This window comes from Notamacropus eugenii, chromosome 4, assembly GCF_028372415.1.
Source record: "Notamacropus eugenii isolate mMacEug1 chromosome 4, mMacEug1.pri_v2, whole genome shotgun sequence".
NCBI classification, from domain to species: domain Eukaryota; kingdom Metazoa; phylum Chordata; class Mammalia; order Diprotodontia; family Macropodidae; genus Notamacropus; species Notamacropus eugenii.
The window spans coordinates 238,444,377-238,465,278 of record NC_092875.1 but is presented as its reverse complement, the minus strand read 5'-3'; the positions used below and the strand labels follow the sequence as shown (position 1 = coordinate 238,465,278).

Here is a 20,902-nt window from a genome sequence, read left to right as displayed (position 1 = left end):
TATTTAAAATGCAGTTTGGGCATTTGGAAAGACATGAATCAGGATGAAAAGAAACCTGAGTTTCAATATAGAGAAAATTTCTACTTTTACCACGTGTTGTTGAATAACATTAATACTTTAAAATGTGAGCAATGATGATATGATTTTAAGGCATCATAATGGACATTAGCTGATTCCAGAGAATCACAGAATAAGAAAATGAAGGAGCCAGAAGTTGCCTAATTCAGCTGTCTCTGGTGAAGAATGATTAATCAGTTTTGTAATATCTAGAAAACATTATGGATGATGTAAGTGAATTGCATGATGTTGGTTATTTTGTAAAAGAAGTGGAATAAATTTTAAATATTCAGTCCCTTCGATGTTTACCTGAATACATGACCCTGATAATAAGCAGAACTACATTCAGGAACTAAGTGGTAACTTCAAATAAGTAACCAAATACAATTCTGGTGCCACTGAAAAGCAATGGAATGTGTGGAGGGTTCCTCATGCAGGCAGGGTTTTACAAGAGTAGAGGGTTAAGTAAACTCTTCAGTTTCTGGTCTTCAATTGTAGGTTTTGAGTATTTCAAATACAAAGATAGCTATGTGCTAGGAAGCTTCAGTCCCATGTCCTTTTATTTGCAACAATTAACTGCTGTGATTTGTTTTGCCAATGTAATGCAGACATGCCCAAGTTTAACATTAATTTTCATGCATTGTTTACAACAAGATGTATTCCCTGGATTAGGCACAAGATCTGTGTAGTTTCTTACGTAAAAATACAATATTTTGCATAAAATTGCAAAACTCATATACCAACGCTAATGTTAATACTCTGAGTCATCAATTCCAGTGTTAAGGAGGAAAAGATCATTTCCAGAATTGATATAAATTAAAGAGTTTTAAAAGAGCAGATCAACATAAGCACATATTTTATCTATTCCTAGACTTTTATTAAATGTTATTATTACTGTTATAAATGATGGTAGCACAGCCACAGATTTAAGGTAACTCTCAAAGGGAGGGTATTGTGTTTAGGTAACAAAGACTCTGTAAAGCTATAAACCCTAATGGTCTAACCTATACAGTTCATTAATTTCTGATCTACAGACATCTTAAAATTAACTTCTATTATGTGGCTCAGATATAGTGCAGTTTTTCATATTTAGCAACTTAAACTTTTTCTCCCTCCATTCCTACCCCCCAAATCTCTGCTAAAACACACACATTTTATGCTGTCTATTTGGAAGGAAGGTTCAGATCATATCTTAATACTGCCCATGCATCACCCCTTTAATTCCTGTAGGCTCACAGGTGAAACCTAAATCAAAGTATTTTAAATAAAACTGATAAAACAGCCTTTCCTCTTCCTGTGTTGTCTTGATTTCATGATTTATCTTAAGATATATATGATACACAAACATATCTCTATGATATATATGTGTATATATAGCACATATCTTTAAAAGAATATACATTATCATAAGATGATATGTGTACATATGTATTATGTTTTATACATTTTCAGGAATATTTGTGCTATCTGTTGCAATAAAATTCTTCATGTTCATGTGAAAGCTGGTGCCTGGGGAAAAATTTAGGCAGAAAAAAAAAATGACAGCCTGATGTCTATGCTTACCAGATTCTGCTCTCTCTTTCTCAGAATGAAATCTACTGGGGTGCTTAAGTTTCTAGGGAACAGAAAGAATGCTGGGGCAAAGGGTCATCTGTTGGCAGTACAATTAATTTAGTTTCCACCTCATCCACTAGCATGCTCAGATTACAAGGAAGCATTCAGAATCAAAATCTTGGAATGACTTTTCTAGTTCAATTCCAGAAGTTCCAGAACTCACCTACAGGGGCTCCACTGGTTCACTGTTCTGTGGTGGGCCACTGGAATTCCCTGACATTCTCAGTGTGTGTTTGGATCTATGGACCCTGACTCCAGCCTCATTTGAAAAGCTTGCCTGTTCTACCTCACTGACATAAAATATATGCTAATCCACAGGCAAATGACTTGAAGAGTTTAGCTTCATGTGGTCCATCACATCTCTCCTGATGAAGTATGACTGGAAATGACCACATAGGGTTCTTCTCTTTACTCATTGGTCTGATATTGCTCAAGTATAGTATGACTGAGACCCTAACTACCTCAGTCATTACTCTCTGTAATAGCAAATCAGAATATTTTTCACAACATCAACATAAAAGCCTTCATTTTTATTTTTTATTTCATACTTATTTTACATGTAATATATCTTCTTTGGTAGATTTTTCCTGATGTTTACGATAAAATTAGGACTTTGAAGGGGATTTCAGGTTGGATTCAGTATTATTGTTGCCAGATGCACAACGCATTGGAGAGCTGAGAGATCTCCCAAGTTGGACCCAGACTATGACAAAACACAAGGTGTTGTGCCTAACCTCGGGCACCAGGTTATACTCTCAAACACACAAAACCTCTTAACATATTGGCACAGACAATAAATGAGGCTCTGAAAGTAGGACCACTATCGAAGCAGCCGTCTAACATTATTTCGGACTGAAGCACTGAACACCAAAGTGGAGTGTGTTCTATGCCGAGGTACACACCTCTTCCTCTGAACTGTCACTCGGGTCATTGTCTAGTGAGGCGCTCAAGGAGGCTGCCTTGGGCTCCAGGTAGCAGAGGCACATAGCCAGAGGGAAGGAAAGAGTGAGGGCATACGGCACTGAGAAAGAAGCGGACAGCAGAAAGAAAAAAATGAAGAGGAAACAGGGCACAAGCGATGGAGAACGAATCGGGAGGTAATGCTGCAAGTTCGCAGGGAGCAAGTTGGTTTCAGAAAGGTTGGGGAAAGAGAGGTACCCATCATCGTCTAGAAGAGAAGGAAATGACTCCGGGAGTTGCAAGGAGAAGGAAAACAGCGTTGCACCTTTGCAAGTTTGTTGTTTGTAGCTAAAGGCCAGATCTTGATCCCCTGCGTAAGCTTTCCCTTTCCCATTAGAATCCAAGTCAGGCTCACCACGAGTCTGCCCAGTGTCTTTGGCTGGTTCACAACCTAACGCTTTTTGAACATTCTCCTTACATCTCCTACGGAGTGTTGCTGGAGATGCAGTGGGACCATTATATGAGGATGGTGAGGAGGAAAATGAACTGTTGCCAAGCCAAGGTGACTGACGAGAGAAAGAGAGAAATAGAGAGAAAGAGAAAGCAGCAAAAAAGGTGCAAAAAGGACAAAAAGAAAATAGTAATTAGTTCATTTTCTTCTAGGAATAAGTATAAAATTATAAAACAAGAATTTTAGCACTAGGGTTGTTCACAGAATTTAAAAAAATATTCAAGCTGCATGCCAAAATTGTCATGAATGGCTAATGGTTACAAATTTTTAAAAAAACATACAATTTTTTTTTGCTTAGCCTGCCTATGAAGTTAAATATAAGTATATACATATACAAATACACATTTTAAAAAGGTACAACATGGGAGTTTGTTCCTGTTCAACTCTAGATTTTATGGAATTCAAATGGCTGTAAAACTTCGGCCAAAACAGATTTTAAAAGGACTTTCACTAAGACACAACAAAATAATTGGAAAGCTTTTGGGGTTTGACTACAGAATTAAATATGCTTGATAATGTGAGATACCAAGACTTTCAAGAACCTTTCCCTGACCTCTGGCTGAAACAAATGTTACTGATATTTCAGCTGGTTGAAAAATTGAAAATAAATCCTTTTCTGATACAAAATTTTCACTATTCTTTTATTTTCACTGAATTTGAAATCAAGTCAGCTACTAAAATTTAAATTTCTGGCCTCATTCCTTTTCAAAAGGCTACTATGACTGGGTCACTATATCAAAGAGTAATCTGAAACAGATATATATGAATTTCTACCCAGTTAGCTAATAACGTCCTAAATTAGATGTTTTTAAACCACTCATACACACGAAAAAAGATTTCTTTGAATTTTTCTTGGTCCCTATAAATATAATTTAAAATGAAAACACAAACTGGCTTTTAAGAAATTAACTAGGAAAAATTAGGATAAAAAAGGAGTAAGAACTAGGATATATTTCTTATATATTTGCCTCATTGCTATAATGGTTAGCTTACAAAGAGAAAATGTCTTGCCTTATCTCCAACCATCACTAAGCTAATAAAAACAGGCATTTCTGTAGATGATCTCTTATCTTAGATTAGTTGAGTGTCCAAAGAAAGGTAAGACTCAACCTCGCTATAATGTGTCAGACAGCCTCATCACATTTCATTATGATATGGCTGTTCAACACAAAAATACTTCCACCATATAATTTATCTAAATTTCATTATATATAGTAGAACAAACAAAGCTCTGCTCAGAGGCAGCTGATGACGCAGGGGACAGAATGCTGGGCTGGGAGCCAGGAAAATCTGAGTTCAAATGTGGCTGTAGATACTAACCAGCTGTATGACCTTGGGCAAATCATTCAACCTTTTTTTTGCTTCAGTTTCCTCAGATTTAACAGAAATAATAACAGCACCACACCTCGCAGAGTAGTTATAAGGATCAAAAAAGGGACTATTTGTAAAATAAGCACTTAGCCCAGTGTGTATGGCATGGAGTAAGTTCTACAAAAATTTTATTCTTTTTCCTTCTGGGAATAATGAAACCTGGGTTCTAGCTTTAGTTCTACCATGGTGGGAACTTGAGCAAAATGCAACATTTCTGCACCTCAGTTTTACTATCTGTAGAACGTTATCTACTTCTATCTCAAAGGATGATTTAGAGTATGAAGAAATTAGTTGCAAAGTTTCCCCAACCCCAAATGAGGAATAATCTGATGTACTATCATTATTAGTATTCTTAACTTGAATACTCTATTGGGAGGTATGGTTCTCCTTTAGGCTAATACTTTTGTGAATCTGGTTCCTAATTAATAAAGAAAAAAAAAAGCCCAGGTAAAACTCATCACAACTGAAATAGGTCAAAGGAAATTTCACTTTGAAAACAAATTAATAAAAGAGCTTACAATGTGAAAGTGACTTCATGTATGCTGAATAGCTTTTGTAATTACCATAAACATTTTTCTTAAGCATGTAGTTATCACTTGTGTTCAATTCCCATCCTAAGCACCCAGACATTTTACACAACCATGACACTGGCACCTAAAACAGGAGGTGTCCAATAATGGATGAGAAAACCAAATTTGACTCAAGTAACCTCTCAGTGAAATCTAGGTCAGGGCAGTGGCAGGCTATTTCAGGCGTTTGAGTCTTTATCCCAAAAGGTTTCCGGAGTAGACTATATCCAAGGCAGCTAGCTTCCTCTCCCTCTGACTACCTGAAAGGCTACTCACATAAAAAGGAACACACTTTTGATGCACTTTTCATATATGTGCCACTGTTATTAATGAATTAGTATTTATTCTCAAACCTAATCCTATGTATGGTAATGACTTTGAGGTCCTACTTAGGAACAGGTGTATATCCTGGATTGGTGAGGCCTATTTACAGTGCTCTCCCCCCAGGCTTGCCCCTGTCAAATTCAGGGAAATGTGGAGAAATGGGAAAGCAAGATGCCTAAAAACTGGGTCAATCAGACAGGGAAGTATTTTCTAGCAAATAGAAAGTAATCTTTTATTTTATTTTTTCTATTGTGGGCAGTCAGAATGATGACCAAACTAATACCTCTGAAACTGACTAGTGGTCAACCTCAAGGAAGTATTTCCAGCATACACTGTGCAGTATTTTACAAAGCATCTTCATTAAAATAACCCTGTGAAGAAAGCAGTATGGCATTTTCTCCATTTTAAAGATGAGAAAACTCAGGTTTAGGGTGAAATGAGAAAGAAGCAAAACATGCATTAATATTATCATGCCTTACATATACAGATATTTAGTAAGGCCTGTGCTATAGTATAACAGATAGAAACCGGTGCTTCTCCTACTATGCCATATGAAAATATAATCACATTTTACATGAAAAATATTTGTAAATATGAGTCTATATGAAGCTGATTTTCTAATATTAACAGGCTTCTGAATGGAAATCATCCTTTCTGGTTTATACTAGATTGCCAAGTGCTAAGAAGCGATCATATATACTACAAAAAGGAGCACAGCATCTTCATTATTGGGCTTAAGAGTACCTGCATTTTGGAAATTATATACCAATCATGGTTTATACACATTTCACGATATTTGGGGTGAAAATATTTCTAAAAACAAAACTCTAAAGCATTATTTCAAAAGTGTAACTAAGACAATACCTCAAGGGATGGAAGGGACAAGTAAAATTCAGTCAGGCCATGCTTTTGGGCCCCAGTGTTGAGCAAAGCACTTTCTAAGGAACATTTGTTAATGAAGCATCGTAAGAGAGGGTTAATAGGCTTCAAGCACTGGGTCAGTGTCAATGTCTCAGAAGGTAAAAGTGTTTCACCCGTCCAAAGCATAGGCTTTTAGGATCTATGGATTTGCCATGTTTATGATGAATACTGGTATTTTCCTTGGGTGCATTTCAGCCACTTTTCTAATCAATTCTTATTCAAGTAACACATTTCAAAAACATCAGATTTTGTGGACTGGTTTATATAAAAAAATGATACAATGTACTGCTATGTGCTTTAGTTAATAAAATTAGTACTTGCTATAAAAACTTTTCCAACTAAGTGACTATTTTAAATTGAAGTCAACTAAAAAGAAATTGTATTCAAATTGTACAGCTGCTATAAACAGCATGAAGCTAGCAAAATAATTAGCATAAAACTACACACTGTCACTCAGCTAGATTACCTCAATTTAAAAAAAAATACTAAATCATTGGTTTATTTACAGATCAATTCAAATGAAGAAATGAAATATTAAATAAAGTAACTTAAAGTTACAATGAATGTCTTTAAGGAAGACTACATAAAATCTGAAAACACATGTCCTTATTTTCTGCTATAGTTACGTTTTAGTATCTAGGTAATTTATTCTCTCAACCCAAGAAAACATGGCATCTAGCAAAATTAACTATTATTAGTCTGGAGAAAAATAACAGAGATCAACATTTAATATAACTTAGTACATCTGCATATTCTAGAACTTTATTCAGATGCATTCTACTTAAAGATGTTACTGGAAAAAATAATAGGAAGTGTCATTTGTCTACAAAATCTTCTATCTACTATATTAACCATCTGTATTTGAAGAGTGCCTATTCTGAAGATTCTATGTAATCCTGGGGGTGCTTTTCTAAAGTTGCCTTCAAAATATCTCTCCACTAACAGGCATAATCAGACTCTATTTGATTGTAAAAGGCAATGACTATAATTTCAACGTTTGTCAACTACCATTGCTGATCTAGCTCTGCTTGTTTCAGATGCACCAAATTTCCAGCAAGATTTATAAAGTTCGAGTTAATTTGTTGGAAGGTTATCTTACAGTGCCTGAAATATGAATCATCAGAAAAAGAGGACTTACAGAGGAAACAAGTAGCAAGAACTAATCAGTAGTATAATAATAGCAATGATAATATCAATAATAATGCTGAGGAGGAAATTTGTCCCTAGGTTCAAACCTGGCTTTCGATGTAGCTTTTTTTCCCCTATTTAATACACAGCCACTAACAACTGAGATGACTGCATGCTTCCTAGGCTGCTGTGGCCAAACTGTTCATCACCTGTTAGTCAATTTCTGGTGATGAGTTTCTCTATATACTTAGCTTGGTCCTCAAATGGGAGCCTGTCAGTAGGACCATTTTATTTGGCATTTATAAGATCAATGGAAAGAGATGGCATACAAATGTGCAAACTATATATACTCACCACATCTAAACAAAGAATGGTAATTTTACACCTTTGTTAACAGAAAAAAATATATACTAAGTAGTGGAATAGGAAAATGGGGCCAGAAACAAATATAGGAAAATAACCATTGAGTCTAAATTATGAATCAGTCACAAATTGTTATATGGTTATTATAAAATCAAATTTTAGAGACATTACCAGGTTAGCTATTAAAAGTCTTACGCAGAACCTCAGTTTAAAAAAAAAAATTGTTTCAGAACCAAAAGAGAGTTGTAAAAATAAGCGAATGAATGAAACTGACAACATTTATATGAACAACACTGAAATACGTGCTATCCCAAGACAATATATTCTTTGCTTACTTCCTCTAATAATGGCTTTGTAGTCCCCAGAACAGTGAGCAAACTGCAGAAGAAGCCTAGAAAAATCTACCTTTGCCTCATGCCGTACTGCTGAGACTGGAGTGACTTCCTCAGCCTTTTTCCTCTTGTCTTCTTCCTCATCACGCTCTTCTTCTGCCTTTTTCTCTGGCGTCACAGTTGTTATCAAGTTGGTCTGAGAGATGCCCTTTGTCGTGGCGTACTGGCCAGTACCAACCTCTGCAGCAGACATAGAATCCTTCATGTACATTTCATGGTTTTCATTCACTGATGCTAAAGGCAAATATAAAAAAATCTGACATAGTTAATTCTGTATGATATTAAAAGGCAAGTTTAAAATATCACAATTATTACTGAAAAATTTCCCCATATATCAGAAAGCTTGGAAAACTGGCTGATAAAGTTTGCTCAGTGAATACTTAAGCCTAAGGGCACACATAGTTTTTCTACATTTTGTATACCCATGTTTGCAAATTTTTTAAGTGCTTAACACATAAAACAATCAGAATGATTTTAGCCAATCCCCATGCTCACTGGTAAGTAATAATTTTAAAGAAAGAGTTCTGAAGATGTAAGAATCTAAAAGCAACTGGAAATACAGGAGGAAAAGCCTGAGTTGATCCCTCCTCTAAGTCCATTTATAATCAAATACCAAGCAGCAACTCTTGTAGTTCAGCCCATTTCATGCTAGTTCTTTTTAGTAGATACATTTGCTTCAATATCCATGGCCAGGAACTGGTGTTAGGTTGAAAAATTTTTTTATTATATTTCTGGAAATGTCTTTCATTAATACTATGTTAATAATGGTCTTTATAAAAAAAAAAATGTCCCCAGGATACATGGAAACATGTTCGAAATATATTAAAGTCATCATGATAATTAAACACCACTATCTAGCCAGAGATGAATAAAACAAGTGGTAACTGATCAAATGAAGATGAGAAACATTGAAATCTCCATTGCAAGGTAACCTGGTGGCAATGAAAGGTAACAGGCATTTGTATTACATTCAGGAAGCATGACAAACAGATACTAAATGGAAGCCATGCAAATGCAATGCACGCAGAGCGTCGAAGATTTAAGAAATGTCCTTTCATGTTGTGAAAAATGTTTTAACTAAAAAGACCCAATTAAACTGCAAAAATCATTTTAGGACTTGAATGTCATAAAATTTATCAAAACTTAACAAATTTGTCTCCAAGTACACAATAGTTGAACGAACACACAAAGAGAATGAATTGCAATTGGTGTTTGATTTAAAAACCTTTGGATACTAAAACAAAAAGTGGAAAGGGATCCTTAAAATCCTTGTAACAGCAAAATCACTTCACTAAGCATTCACTTTTCTTCAGAGAGCGCATGTCTGAATCTTAAAAGTTCTTTTAAAAGCTTTCAAAAAGTTTCTTTAACTCATGATATTTCTCTGGACTTGCTATCTTAAATACAATGCAGCTAAGCAGAAAAGCAATTTATGCTTCCACATGCATTCCCCAGCTTGCAATCAGCTTTACAATCCCAATCCATGAGAGACAACACATACTAACATCATTTTTGGGCAGGGAGAGGAAGAGATAGGATGTTATTAGCACATACTTGATAATGTTTTCCCCTTTCACAGCAACAAACATCATAACCAAAGTCATTGTACAACCACATTCAAAACAAACGTTCTCTTAAGAAGATACAACACAAACACCGAACAGTGAAATCAAATTTTAAAAGACATGACTTTTACAACTTAGATTTCTTGGATGTTTAATATAAAGGAGCTAACTCAGAGTCCATGATTAAGGAAGCCAAGTCAGAATATCAGGGCAAGCAAAGAGAAGGGGGTACTATTAAGCTAGAAAAAGTAATTGGGATATTCTAATCTATATTCAAGTATTGGTAGTCCCAATTTGGGGACAGGTTTGTGTTTCAAAAGTGCAAGTCTAAGTTGATCCTCTCTAATATGGAATAAATTTCCCCAAAGAAACAATGCTACCAAAGGTAACTTAATATAGCTTGGAATATAACACGAGAGCCAATTTCATCAACAACCATATCTGAATTGTATTGAATTATCTACCATGGATAACAGTATTTCTATGTGGAAATATATTCTGAGTTTTCCCTTAGGGATGCATCTACTATATCTCCCTTTTATAGCAGCTGAGTAGAAGCAGATGGGGAAAGAGTTGAGTGGTAGTAAAAGTATCTACAATTTAGCTAACATTATTTCCTAAAAGGAAATTTCTGCAATAATCATGTACCAGTACAATTTTACCATACATTCATTTGGATTAATCATCAATAGCAGGTAATGTCCCTAAGTTTGTTTGGTTATTAAGCAGTTCTTTCTTTTATTTACAGCAAATGACATTAATTTGAAGCCCTTAATATAGTTTGTATAACAGGCAACAGAGCCTAGTATAATCATTTCTATTCACCATTATTAGTCAATTATAAAAACTAAATCATATTTATTGCTTGAAAAGTAGGACATATGTAACACATTGTTTACTTTCTGGAAATGTCAATAAACCTGCTCTGAAGATTTTTACAGGGTTGGCCTGCAAGAGATTCATATTATTCACATATTCTATGACCACCATTTTTTGGTGCTATAGTACATCTTTCTCTTGAATCAGAAATTTCCTGAATTATCAATAAAAGCTAAGAGACAAGATGATATGGAGTGAATAGAGAACTGGCCTTGTTGTCAGGAAGTCCTGGGTTCAAGTTATGCCTTTAATATACACTGAATGTACACCACTGGACAAACCACTTAGTCTCTCCCAGGCAACTCTATAAAATCATAAATTGTAACCTAGGTGCAGAGATATGCATTGGCAGAGGGAATTTTCCTATACCAAAGAAATCACAGGTCCAGCTCCATTCCATCCCTGTCAGAACAGGTTAGCCTACCATGAAGAAGCCAGGTTCTTTATTTTCTACACACCACTGTCTACATTTTGATCCAAGTCAAACTGGAAAAAAAATATAAATTGAGGCTGCAGGTAGGCTCATTAGTCTAAAAATTATCACCTAATAATACACAACAGTTTTTCTTTTATCACAAGATGAAGAAACCTGAGTTTATGGAAAGCTCATGACTCTTTCTTGAGCCCATCATAACCAGTGATAATTCTAAAGTGAGTTAGTCAATAGCTCTTACCCCCATCCAGGCTGCGAGACATTGTGTACCGTTTGCTAGAAGAACGCTCAAAATAAGGTGCTGGTCGGTCTATCAGTGCACTAGCTCTCCTTGTCTGGGCTTGTGTCCTGCCACTATAGCGGAATTTGGAACCCAAGGTAAGGAATTTCTTTGGCGGTGCTTCTGGTAACAAGAGCCTAAGAAGTATCGGGGAGAGGGGAAATTATTATTAAGTGCCTCTCTCTCTCTCTCTCTCTCTCTCTCTCTCTCTCTCTCTCTCTCTCTCTCTCTCTCTCTCTCCTCCACCCCGTCACTCTCATGGAAAGTGAAATACTATAGATTCTTTTATATACACACCAAGCTAAGGAAATTGATTTGACAAGAGGAGTACAATTCAATTCAAATGCTATTTATTTCACTGAAGAACAAAAAGCAATTAGATAATATTAATGAGGTAAAACAGTTATTTCCCAAACCAGAACATGTCAGATTTCATGCACTGGTTTTTATGGGCAGGGATTTCGTTTTTTTTACTACATGGGCAAGAAGGAGAGATTGAAATCTAGGGTAGTGATGCATAAATTTCAAAGAAATAAAGAATGGAAGAAATATTCTCAGAAAAAAAGATTAAAATATTATAGGAAAGAAAAAGAAGAGGATTATAGAAATAGTGCCAAGGAAAAGATTGGGTTAGAAACTATGAAAAATTGGGAAAATGTTGGGAACTTCAGGATAAAAGTGTATATGAATCCCCAAACTAATTGTTTTACAAACCACTAATCCGAGTTTATAAGGAAATACTTCTAGATTTTAAATCTATTTTTTCCTTTAAGAAAACTTTCTTAGAACAATTAATTGCTAACAATTTGCTTAATTAGCTGAATTATTCCACAGCTGTTAAAAAAATGAAAAGATCTCTATTTACCTGAAAAATGTGTGGTGTTCAACACATACTTTCCATAAACGTTTTGCAGCTCGATGGTTTGGCAACTTAAACCCAATGGTACTTTCAAATTGTTCGAACTAGATGAGGACAAAAAAAGGAAAAAATCACTTCAACTGAACATTGATTTTTCAATAAAGAATTATATAAATATTGGTTTCTAAGACATGTAAATGTAATAGCCTCGAAAAGAGTTTGCAAAGATCATTAGCATTCTCAGGTAATTATGTTTAACTCACCAAATTTATAGTGTCCTTCATATATTTTAAGTTTTTAAGCAAAGTCAGTTTTCACAGGAATGTCTCTTCCTTATAATAATCTTCCACACATCTGACTTAGAGAACGTAAGGATCTTCCTTTAGAAAACATTCAGTTTTGTTGCATACAAATCATACATGCATAAAAGGTATTTTTCCACTGTTCTTTATATCCTTAGTTCAGTGAATGATTGCTAAGTGCTGAATTTAGATATTCTCTTTTTGCAATGGATTTAGAATATCCAGTTAAAGCATACAACTCAATTCCCTGTTAGTACTTGTCTAGTTAATGAATAAAATTCTGGAGGATTCTGTGAAATTCTTGCATTTCATTCTTTGCCCAACAACATATACCCTGATGATTTGGAGATTCAATCTGATCTAACATGAATTATCTTGTCAAATGTGAAGTATTTTGGCCTCTGTGATATTTAATTTCAAAGACTTTTTTTTTAAGTCCAAAATTTAGTGGAGTTTTCAGGATGACCTTGTATAATTTGGATAATAATGTCAGTGAAATTAAACAATATTTCGTGTGCCTAGGCTTTATTTTGATGTTTGCTGAACTGGTGGTGCTATCGATCAGACCACCAGAGGGCAGTAATCATAAATATTAACATCTCTCCAACTAAACCTCTATCACCAAATTTTTTTTTTGAGTGTCCTCACCCATTTCCATGGCCTTTTCCCACTCAATTCTCTACTTGTTTCTGATGAATTGGATCACTAGCAAAGTGTTTATGTGGTCAACAATGATGAGCTTCTCTTCAAACTACTTGGACTCTCAAGGTTTGGTTAAAGCCTCTGGGAACCATTGAGAGAGAAAAGCTTGATGTTCCAAGTGTAACTGTGTTCTCTATTCTCATTTTTACCATGTAAGGCATGCACAGGTGGTAGCATAAACTACTGCCTAATAGGCAAGGATATCATTCATTTATGTCTAGGTGTATATGCTATACATTTCTATGATGTAGACTCTAGGCTATGATTACTATATAAAATTACTGTAATTCCAAGTTAACCCCTTATATAGTTAAAAAAAAAGCCTTTTGTTTTTAACTTACATAAAACTTTGTGGTTTAAATTTTTTATTTTTTTATTTGACTTGCTTTTTAAAAATTGGTGGTATATTTTCTCCATAATGGAACTGACACTAGGGATAATTTGGAGAAGAATTTTTAGGATTTCCATTAAAAACTGCTATATTAAGTAATAAAGTACTTGGAATTAAAAATAAATAATATATGTGGGTATGTTATAAACGTGTGTGTATTTACAAGAATATCAGCTCCTTGAGAAAATACTCTGCTTTTCCATTTGTACTTTGGTATCAACAGCATTTACTTAGCACAATACCTTGGTTAAAGTAGGTGCTTAATGATTGCTGAGTTAAACATAAGAACAGTCAAATCAATGAAGCTTTAGCGAACTTCATTAGTGCTCCTATATCATTCTTCCACTTGCTGGATTGCCACTTAGATACAGAATTGGAATTCAAGATGGAAAAAAATATTCAAAGATAGTGAATATAAGGGAAGTAATGATCACAAGCTACTTCCAATTTATCACGGTAACATAGGAAGATAAAGTCATGCCAGACTACTTAATTTTCTTTATACATATAGTTAGTTTGTTAGAACAGAGGAATTCCAAAGACAAACTATATTTCGGATTTAGCATATGCATAGGATGATTATCTAGTTCAGTGGACTTAGAAGTAATTGATTGATGAAACCCCAAATAGTGATCAATGAGTAAGTTTCAACATAGAAGGAAGTTTTTAATGAATGTCATGAGATTGATATCCTTGGCCTAATTCTATTCAATTAAAAACACTAATTACTAGGATTAAAGAATAGATGGAATGCTTGCTAAATTAGCAGGTGTCACAAAGTTATAAGGAAACACCAACACAATGTAAGACAAAATTGGAATTCTAAAAGTTCTTGACAGGCTAGAATGATGGGCAATTTCTAGTAAGATCAACTATAACAGTGATAATAATAGCTAGTATTTATATAGTGCTATAAAGATTTAAAAAGCACTGTACAGATGTTATCTCATTTCAATGTAAAATCCCATATTCACTGTCAAAAAGAAATAAACAAGTAGTGGATGAAGGAAATATGTCCAGACAGCAGTTCCCATTGAGCTATTAGTGGTGTATTGGCACTAGGAGAGTCAATGGTACAGCATCTTAAGGAGGGAAAGTGTTCTTAGGCTGCCTGATCAAATTATGGTGTTCAAAATGAAGAAAATCATGGTCCTACTTAAATTGGATCCTAGCAACACTGCACCTACTGTATCTGATCACTTCAAGGAAAACCATTTTTGGAAAGATAAGCTGCAACATGTCCAAGAAAGTGGCTAAGATGGTAAGGAGACTTAAAATCATGTCATGTAAAGACTATTGAGGGAAATAGGCAGGCTCTAGCCTGCATTCAATGCAATTCAGGAACTGTTTATTAAGCAAAGACTATCTGCAAAGCAGTACGCCATGCAATGGAGGTTCTAAAACAAAACAGGCACTGATCCCATTCCCTCAAAGAGTTTACATTATCTCTAGTGGGGGTGAGGCATGGGATACAATATGTACATGGATAAATAAACATAAGGTAATTTCACAACATAGTGAACACTAACAACTGGGGATGACTGAGGGGAGGCTAGGCAATGCTTTGCATTGGAGGTGGCACCTAAACCGAATCTTGAAGGAAGATAAATTCTGAATGGAAAAAAGGAGATTCCAGGCACTCAAGAATACATAAGGGCACAGAGAAAGAAGATGGAATGGCAAATTTAAGGTAGTTAGGAGGACAGTCTGGATAGAACATGACATAGAAAGGAGATTCAACTGTAGGAATCAAGAGGTATTCAAATTCTACCTCTGGAGATAACAATTTCCATAATGATGTATCTAGGTGAAGATGTCTAACAGGGAGTTGGTGATGGGAAGCTAGAATTTAGGAGTGAGAGATAATGAGAAAAATATATTGAACCCAACTGAGTAGAGGAGATCAACAAGAAACAATGACTATATAAGGAGAAAAGAGGATAAAAGATAGGTATACACATAGTTAAAGCACAAGAAGTGAATGATGGTTCAGTAAAAAGAGAATGAGAAGTGATCAGATAGGTAGGAGGAGAACTAAGAAAGAGCAGTGTCACAGAGGCCAAGGGAAGAGAAAATATAAAGGAGGAAGAAGGGGTTGATGGTATAAAAACCTTCATAAAGGTCAATGAGAATGAGGACTGAGAAAAGACAATCAGTTAGTAATGAGACTGCTAGAAAGAAAAATTAGGCTTTTTCAGAAGTTACAGAGATGATATCAGAATCACAAGATAGATATCTTCAAATATTTGACTGAATGTCATATGGAAAAGAAAGAGATGTCCTTTGCTTTTGGCACTAGATGACAGAATTGGGAAAAATGTTTATGAATTACAAATAGAGCTGTACAGATGTGGAATGGACTGACTCAGGACATAAAGGTCTTCCCCATCATCACACGTCTTCAAATGAAGAATAGGTCATTTTTGTCAGATATGTTTGTTAAAGAAATCTTTTAGTTGAGTTGACTAGATGACTTTAGAAGTCCCTTTGAACTCCAAGATTCTGTAATTCTACGAAAAATCTTAGAAATCAGCTATAAGATAGAAGAAATAGGACACAAGAGAACACAAATGAAAGAAATAATTCACACATTTCTGATTATCAAAAAGCTACAACAAATCCTTTCTAGGTACTTGGAACTGATTATAAACATCAGTAATGAAAACTTTTGAAACGATATCAAGAACTTACCCAATGGAAATGATAACATGTATTTGCTTACCTCCCCTGGTCTGATTTTTATGTAAAAATTGTTCCTTTTGTAAGAAATTTTCAGAACTTTTGGCCAGGCAAATCTGTTAATTCGGAGTCTGTCTCGATATATCAAAAGACCACTTGCACAAACTCCTAACATAATTTCTACTCCTTCAGAGTCCTGGGGGGAGAAAACAGCAGAAATAACAAACATTATGTCAGTTTCTTTCTTTTTATACATCTAACATCATCACCACAATTTTTAGCTCAGTAGTATTACACTTTTCAAAGTGCTATCCCATAAATCATCTTTTTTAATGCTCACAACACTCTTATGACTAAAATTATTTATATAGAACTTGAAGATTTGGAAAGCACTTTATAAATATTATCTTATTTGATTCTCACACCAACCCTGGGAAGTAAGTGCTATTATCATTCCTGTTTTACAGTTGAAGAAAGCTGAGGGAGCAGTAAAATGACTTCTTTATACAGCTAGTATGTATTCAGGGCTGGATTTGAACTCAGGTATTTCTGGCTCCAGGTTGAGTGCTCTGTTCACGCAGTTGCATAGTAGCTGATGAATAACTATTCTATGATGAGGAAATCAATGTTTGGAAAGATTAACTGATCTGCCCAATGTCTCAGAGTTAATTAATAGGGGCTCTAGACCTGGGATTCCAAGTCCAATACCATTTATACTATACTACATAATCCTTTCAAAGGACTAATTTATAATTTGTGATATCACATTTAACTTTTCATTAAAGATTCATGTTATTTTGAGAATTTTTTCCTTAAAGAAATCCTGCATTCTTGTATAGCAGACCTCATATGTAAATAGTCACAGACATTTACTAAACATTCTGATGACGCACTAGAAATGATGGTCCTGTAGACAGGCTTTAAGGTGTTATAATGAATTTCAGTCCTCCAATGGAAAGGGCCAGGATTAGGCTCCAGAACAAATTTTGCCAGTTGCAGATCCCTATCCAAACGTTTTTTAATGTACTAAGTAAAATAAAAATAATAAACAAAAGTAGCCTTGAAGAAGAAACTAGCTTTAAAAAAAAAGACCAGCCTGGGAGGTATGTTTGGCAGAAAACTGTATTGCTTTTTACCATGGTGATGGATAGGAATACTCATAGGCTAATAGCATGTATATGAATATTGAATCATTTTTATCAACAGTTGGCAGAACCACCTCACCCTCTGGACCCACATTCTTATAAAGTCACTGAGAAAAAGGGAAGAGCCAAATCATGATGATCACCCAAATTTGCCGTACCTTAGGGAAAAATGTTACATTATGTTCTAGAGCTCTGCCAGAAACATAGAACTATTATAAGGAAGGGAAATCTTAGCCCAGAAATCATAGCCTAAATCCATTTAAATTACTTTATGCAATGAGTGCCTTTAGATGCAACCATATTAAGCTAAGGTTGGTAAGAGTGATTCTTTAGTGCTCCCAATGTACCTTTATTAAGTACTATCCAAATAAGAAACTGCGACAAAATTTTGGAACTGTTTTGAGTTCTACTTTTTGGTTGCAATGTGAACCAAGGCAACTATGTAATAATGATGTCAGGGAATAAATAAAGGGTTGGTAATGGTGGTGTGGTTATTTTCCAAGCAGAAACCATTAAAAAAATAATAACACAGGTTGAGATGTACTTTAAAAGGAAACAGAGAAATCAAACTGGGAAAGCAAAAAAAAAATTGTATGCTTTAGTAAATTTCATGATGTTTTCTTGTATATTATCTCAGTCAATCCTCAAAACAATCCCGTGAGAATGGTATTATCTCATTTTCTAGATAAGGAAACTGAAGTTTACAGAGGTTAAATGACTCACCCAAGATTCCCAAACCAGTATGTATTAGCAACATGACTAGGAATCCAATGAGCCATTAGATTATGAAGTACCATACAAAAAGATACATAAAGGTTTCTTTCCATCAAATTATCATAATTAAGTGTTTCTTTAAAAAGTAGCTAAGGAACTAAGGTGAATAATGTGACCAATCAGTGCCTGTGAATGAAGAATGAATCCTAAGGACAATCTTCATTTTTAAGTTGCAGGTGCATCAAAGATAATAACAGCTACACCCATGGCTTGATTTTGTCAAATTGTCCAGGAAAAAAAGGCTAAAAACTTGTAGCTTGTCATATTTAGGATGAACCATAAAGGCAGAAGGCTTAAAAATGACATCAACAAAGCAACATAAACACCCCACATCCCACCACTGCAAAAGTCAAGAAATGATGGCCACCTTATTTAAACATAATATCTCTTGTCAATATCAGAAAATTATTTTTAAATCTTATCAAATAAACAAAGGTCCATAGGATTGTGAGAATCAAGTGATGCAATATGTCTAAAAGGGGCACGTAGGTGATGTAGTTGATAGAACACTGGACTTCAAATCAGGAAGACTCATATTTCTGAGTTCAAATCTGGCCTCAGAGAGTTACTAGCTGTGTGATCCTGGGTAAGTCACTTAACCCTGTTTGGCTCAGTTTCCTCATCTGTAAAGTAAGCTAGAGAAGAAAATGTCAAACCACTGTATTATCTTCTGTGTGTGTGTGTGTGTGTGTGTGTGTGTGTGTGTGTGTTATGGTAATGAAATATTTTTAAATGAAAAAGCTTGTCTAGAATATAAAACTTACCTGAAAAACTTAAAATTAATTGGGAAACAAATTAAGCTGTCCACTTCAAAGAAACACTGCCTACTTAATATCTCTGGTACACAGCTAAATCCATGAATCAAAAGCTAAATTTGCTTTTAGTTCATCTGAAGGAAAATATAAACAGAACTTAATTGCCTTGCAATAAAGTCCTGTACATTGAAAATTCATTGCTTCATTTAAATAGCTGATTACTTTATGTGAGTAGAGTGAATTGACCACAGGATATTACAATATGATATATATTTGAAAATACATAATACAATTTGAAAAGAAGCCAGTGGATTTTATTGCAAAGATGAGGACTCGTCTAATAACTATGTAGCAAGACCTTTAAGACATTTCCATTTAAGGAACTGTCTCTTTATGCTGATAAATGGCTGGTGCTTCCTTTATGTGAGTTAATTTCCTAAAACTATATCTAATCCCAAAGTGTGTATCTCATAAACTAGTAGGATCTCAGATGCAAGGCCTGGTATACATACCTTGTGTGGTGATTTGGTGAAGAAAGAGTGGGGAAACATGTTTTCCACTGGCATATGGGAAGAATTTCTGTTATTTACATAAAAGGCCCTATATATACATTTACTCGTCACAAGTCACATATAGATTCACTGTCAAGAACCTAGTTTCACAGGTTGCCAGAGACAATGAACAATAATTCTGATTGTGTCTGGAGCACTTTATATAGGAGGCAATACTGTACAAGATTTTCTTTTAAATGAAATCTTTATTTCAAATATTCCATCATTCTTTTTAGAGTAGCTCTTCATTGGACACCCATCACTGACCAAGCATTTGTAATACATCCTGAGAAGGTAGCACTGAGGGAGGACAGTCAGGTAAGAAAGACTGACTTTAAAATTTAACTACTGGGTCTTATATAACTAGAAATTCTAAGCATCAGGTCTGATAAAATTATAGAACTGCTGAATGATTCTGTTTATTTTTTAAATCCAGTTGTGTCTAAAATATACATTTCTATTGCTTAAAAGCAGAAGTTACTAAAGAAGACTTACCTGAGATTGAGAAACCCACGTAAAATAATGATGATGGTAATAAACACTGACAAGCACCTTACATGGGCATAGCCAATCAAAATTTATGAAGTGCTTTCCTAAATATAGTCACTCGATTCCTACAAGAACTCTTAGAGGTAGGCATGAAGGGCATGACCATTTTATTTTATTTCTTAGTTGTGAGGATACTAAGGCTGAGAGAAACTGAGTGATTTTCCTGGAGGTCAGTTGGCATAAGGTCACATGAGTGGCCAACTCAGAGCTAGAACTTAAAACTGCTGACTTCCTCAGTGCCATTTCTACTACGTAGCAAAACCTTCCAATTGAAATTGCCCATAGTTTTCAAAATTAGAGGTGAAACGATTGGCTATAAATTCAAGATGATAAGCACAATATGAAGTGTTGCTGGCAAGACACATATCAGCAGACACAAGGCAAAGAGAAACAAAGCCTCAAGGAGCAAAGACTCCCAAAAACGTAGACATCATGTTGACAAAATACACTTGTGAAATGAAATAGAAAACAAGTATGAATAACCTACAATATATACTGAAATGATCACTTGGATTTTTACTTCAAATGACTCTGGAAGACACGGGATTTTCATGCTATTAATAGAGGACTAGGATCTCACTTCTAATTGGAAAGAAACTTTCCTTTTGGAAATTATGATGAATTTCAGCTGCCTACAAAAAACTGAATCCATAATAGAATTACTGTACTTAATGTCTCAATGAAATGATCTACGTGCCTGCATTTGCACTACCTTTAATTATGGGGAAAGATTAATTTTCCTTTATTGGCACCATTTCAAACTAGATTATGAATGCTGCTTTCAATGATTTGCTATTATTATAATCTGTGATTCTATTTACATGAATTTTTGTGAATGCACATACCCCCTGGATCAAAACCTGCTTGAAAATTTGCTCAAATCCTCTC

General features: G+C 34.9%; 1 protein-coding gene across 18 annotated transcripts in view; it reads right to left on the bottom strand.

Moving 5' to 3' along the window:
• The window catches only part of EPB41L3 (erythrocyte membrane protein band 4.1 like 3), a 357,632-nt gene that overhangs the window by 85,838 nt on the left and 250,892 nt on the right, over nucleotides 1–20,902 (bottom strand). For 14 of the 18 annotated variants that reach the window (XM_072604292.1, XM_072604278.1, XM_072604276.1 and 11 more), the window contains exons 9-12: nucleotides 16,284–16,436; nucleotides 12,173–12,270; nucleotides 11,269–11,444; nucleotides 8,164–8,384 (exon numbers count right to left, since the gene is read on the bottom strand). In XM_072604292.1, coding sequence (XP_072460393.1) covers nucleotides 8,164–8,384; nucleotides 11,269–11,444; nucleotides 12,173–12,270; nucleotides 16,284–16,436 — 648 coding nt within the window. The remainder of the gene's footprint in view (nucleotides 1–8,163; nucleotides 8,385–11,268; nucleotides 11,445–12,172; nucleotides 12,271–16,283; nucleotides 16,437–20,902) is intronic. The other 4 variants (XM_072604283.1, XM_072604284.1, XM_072604287.1 and 1 more) reach the window with 1 other exon arrangement.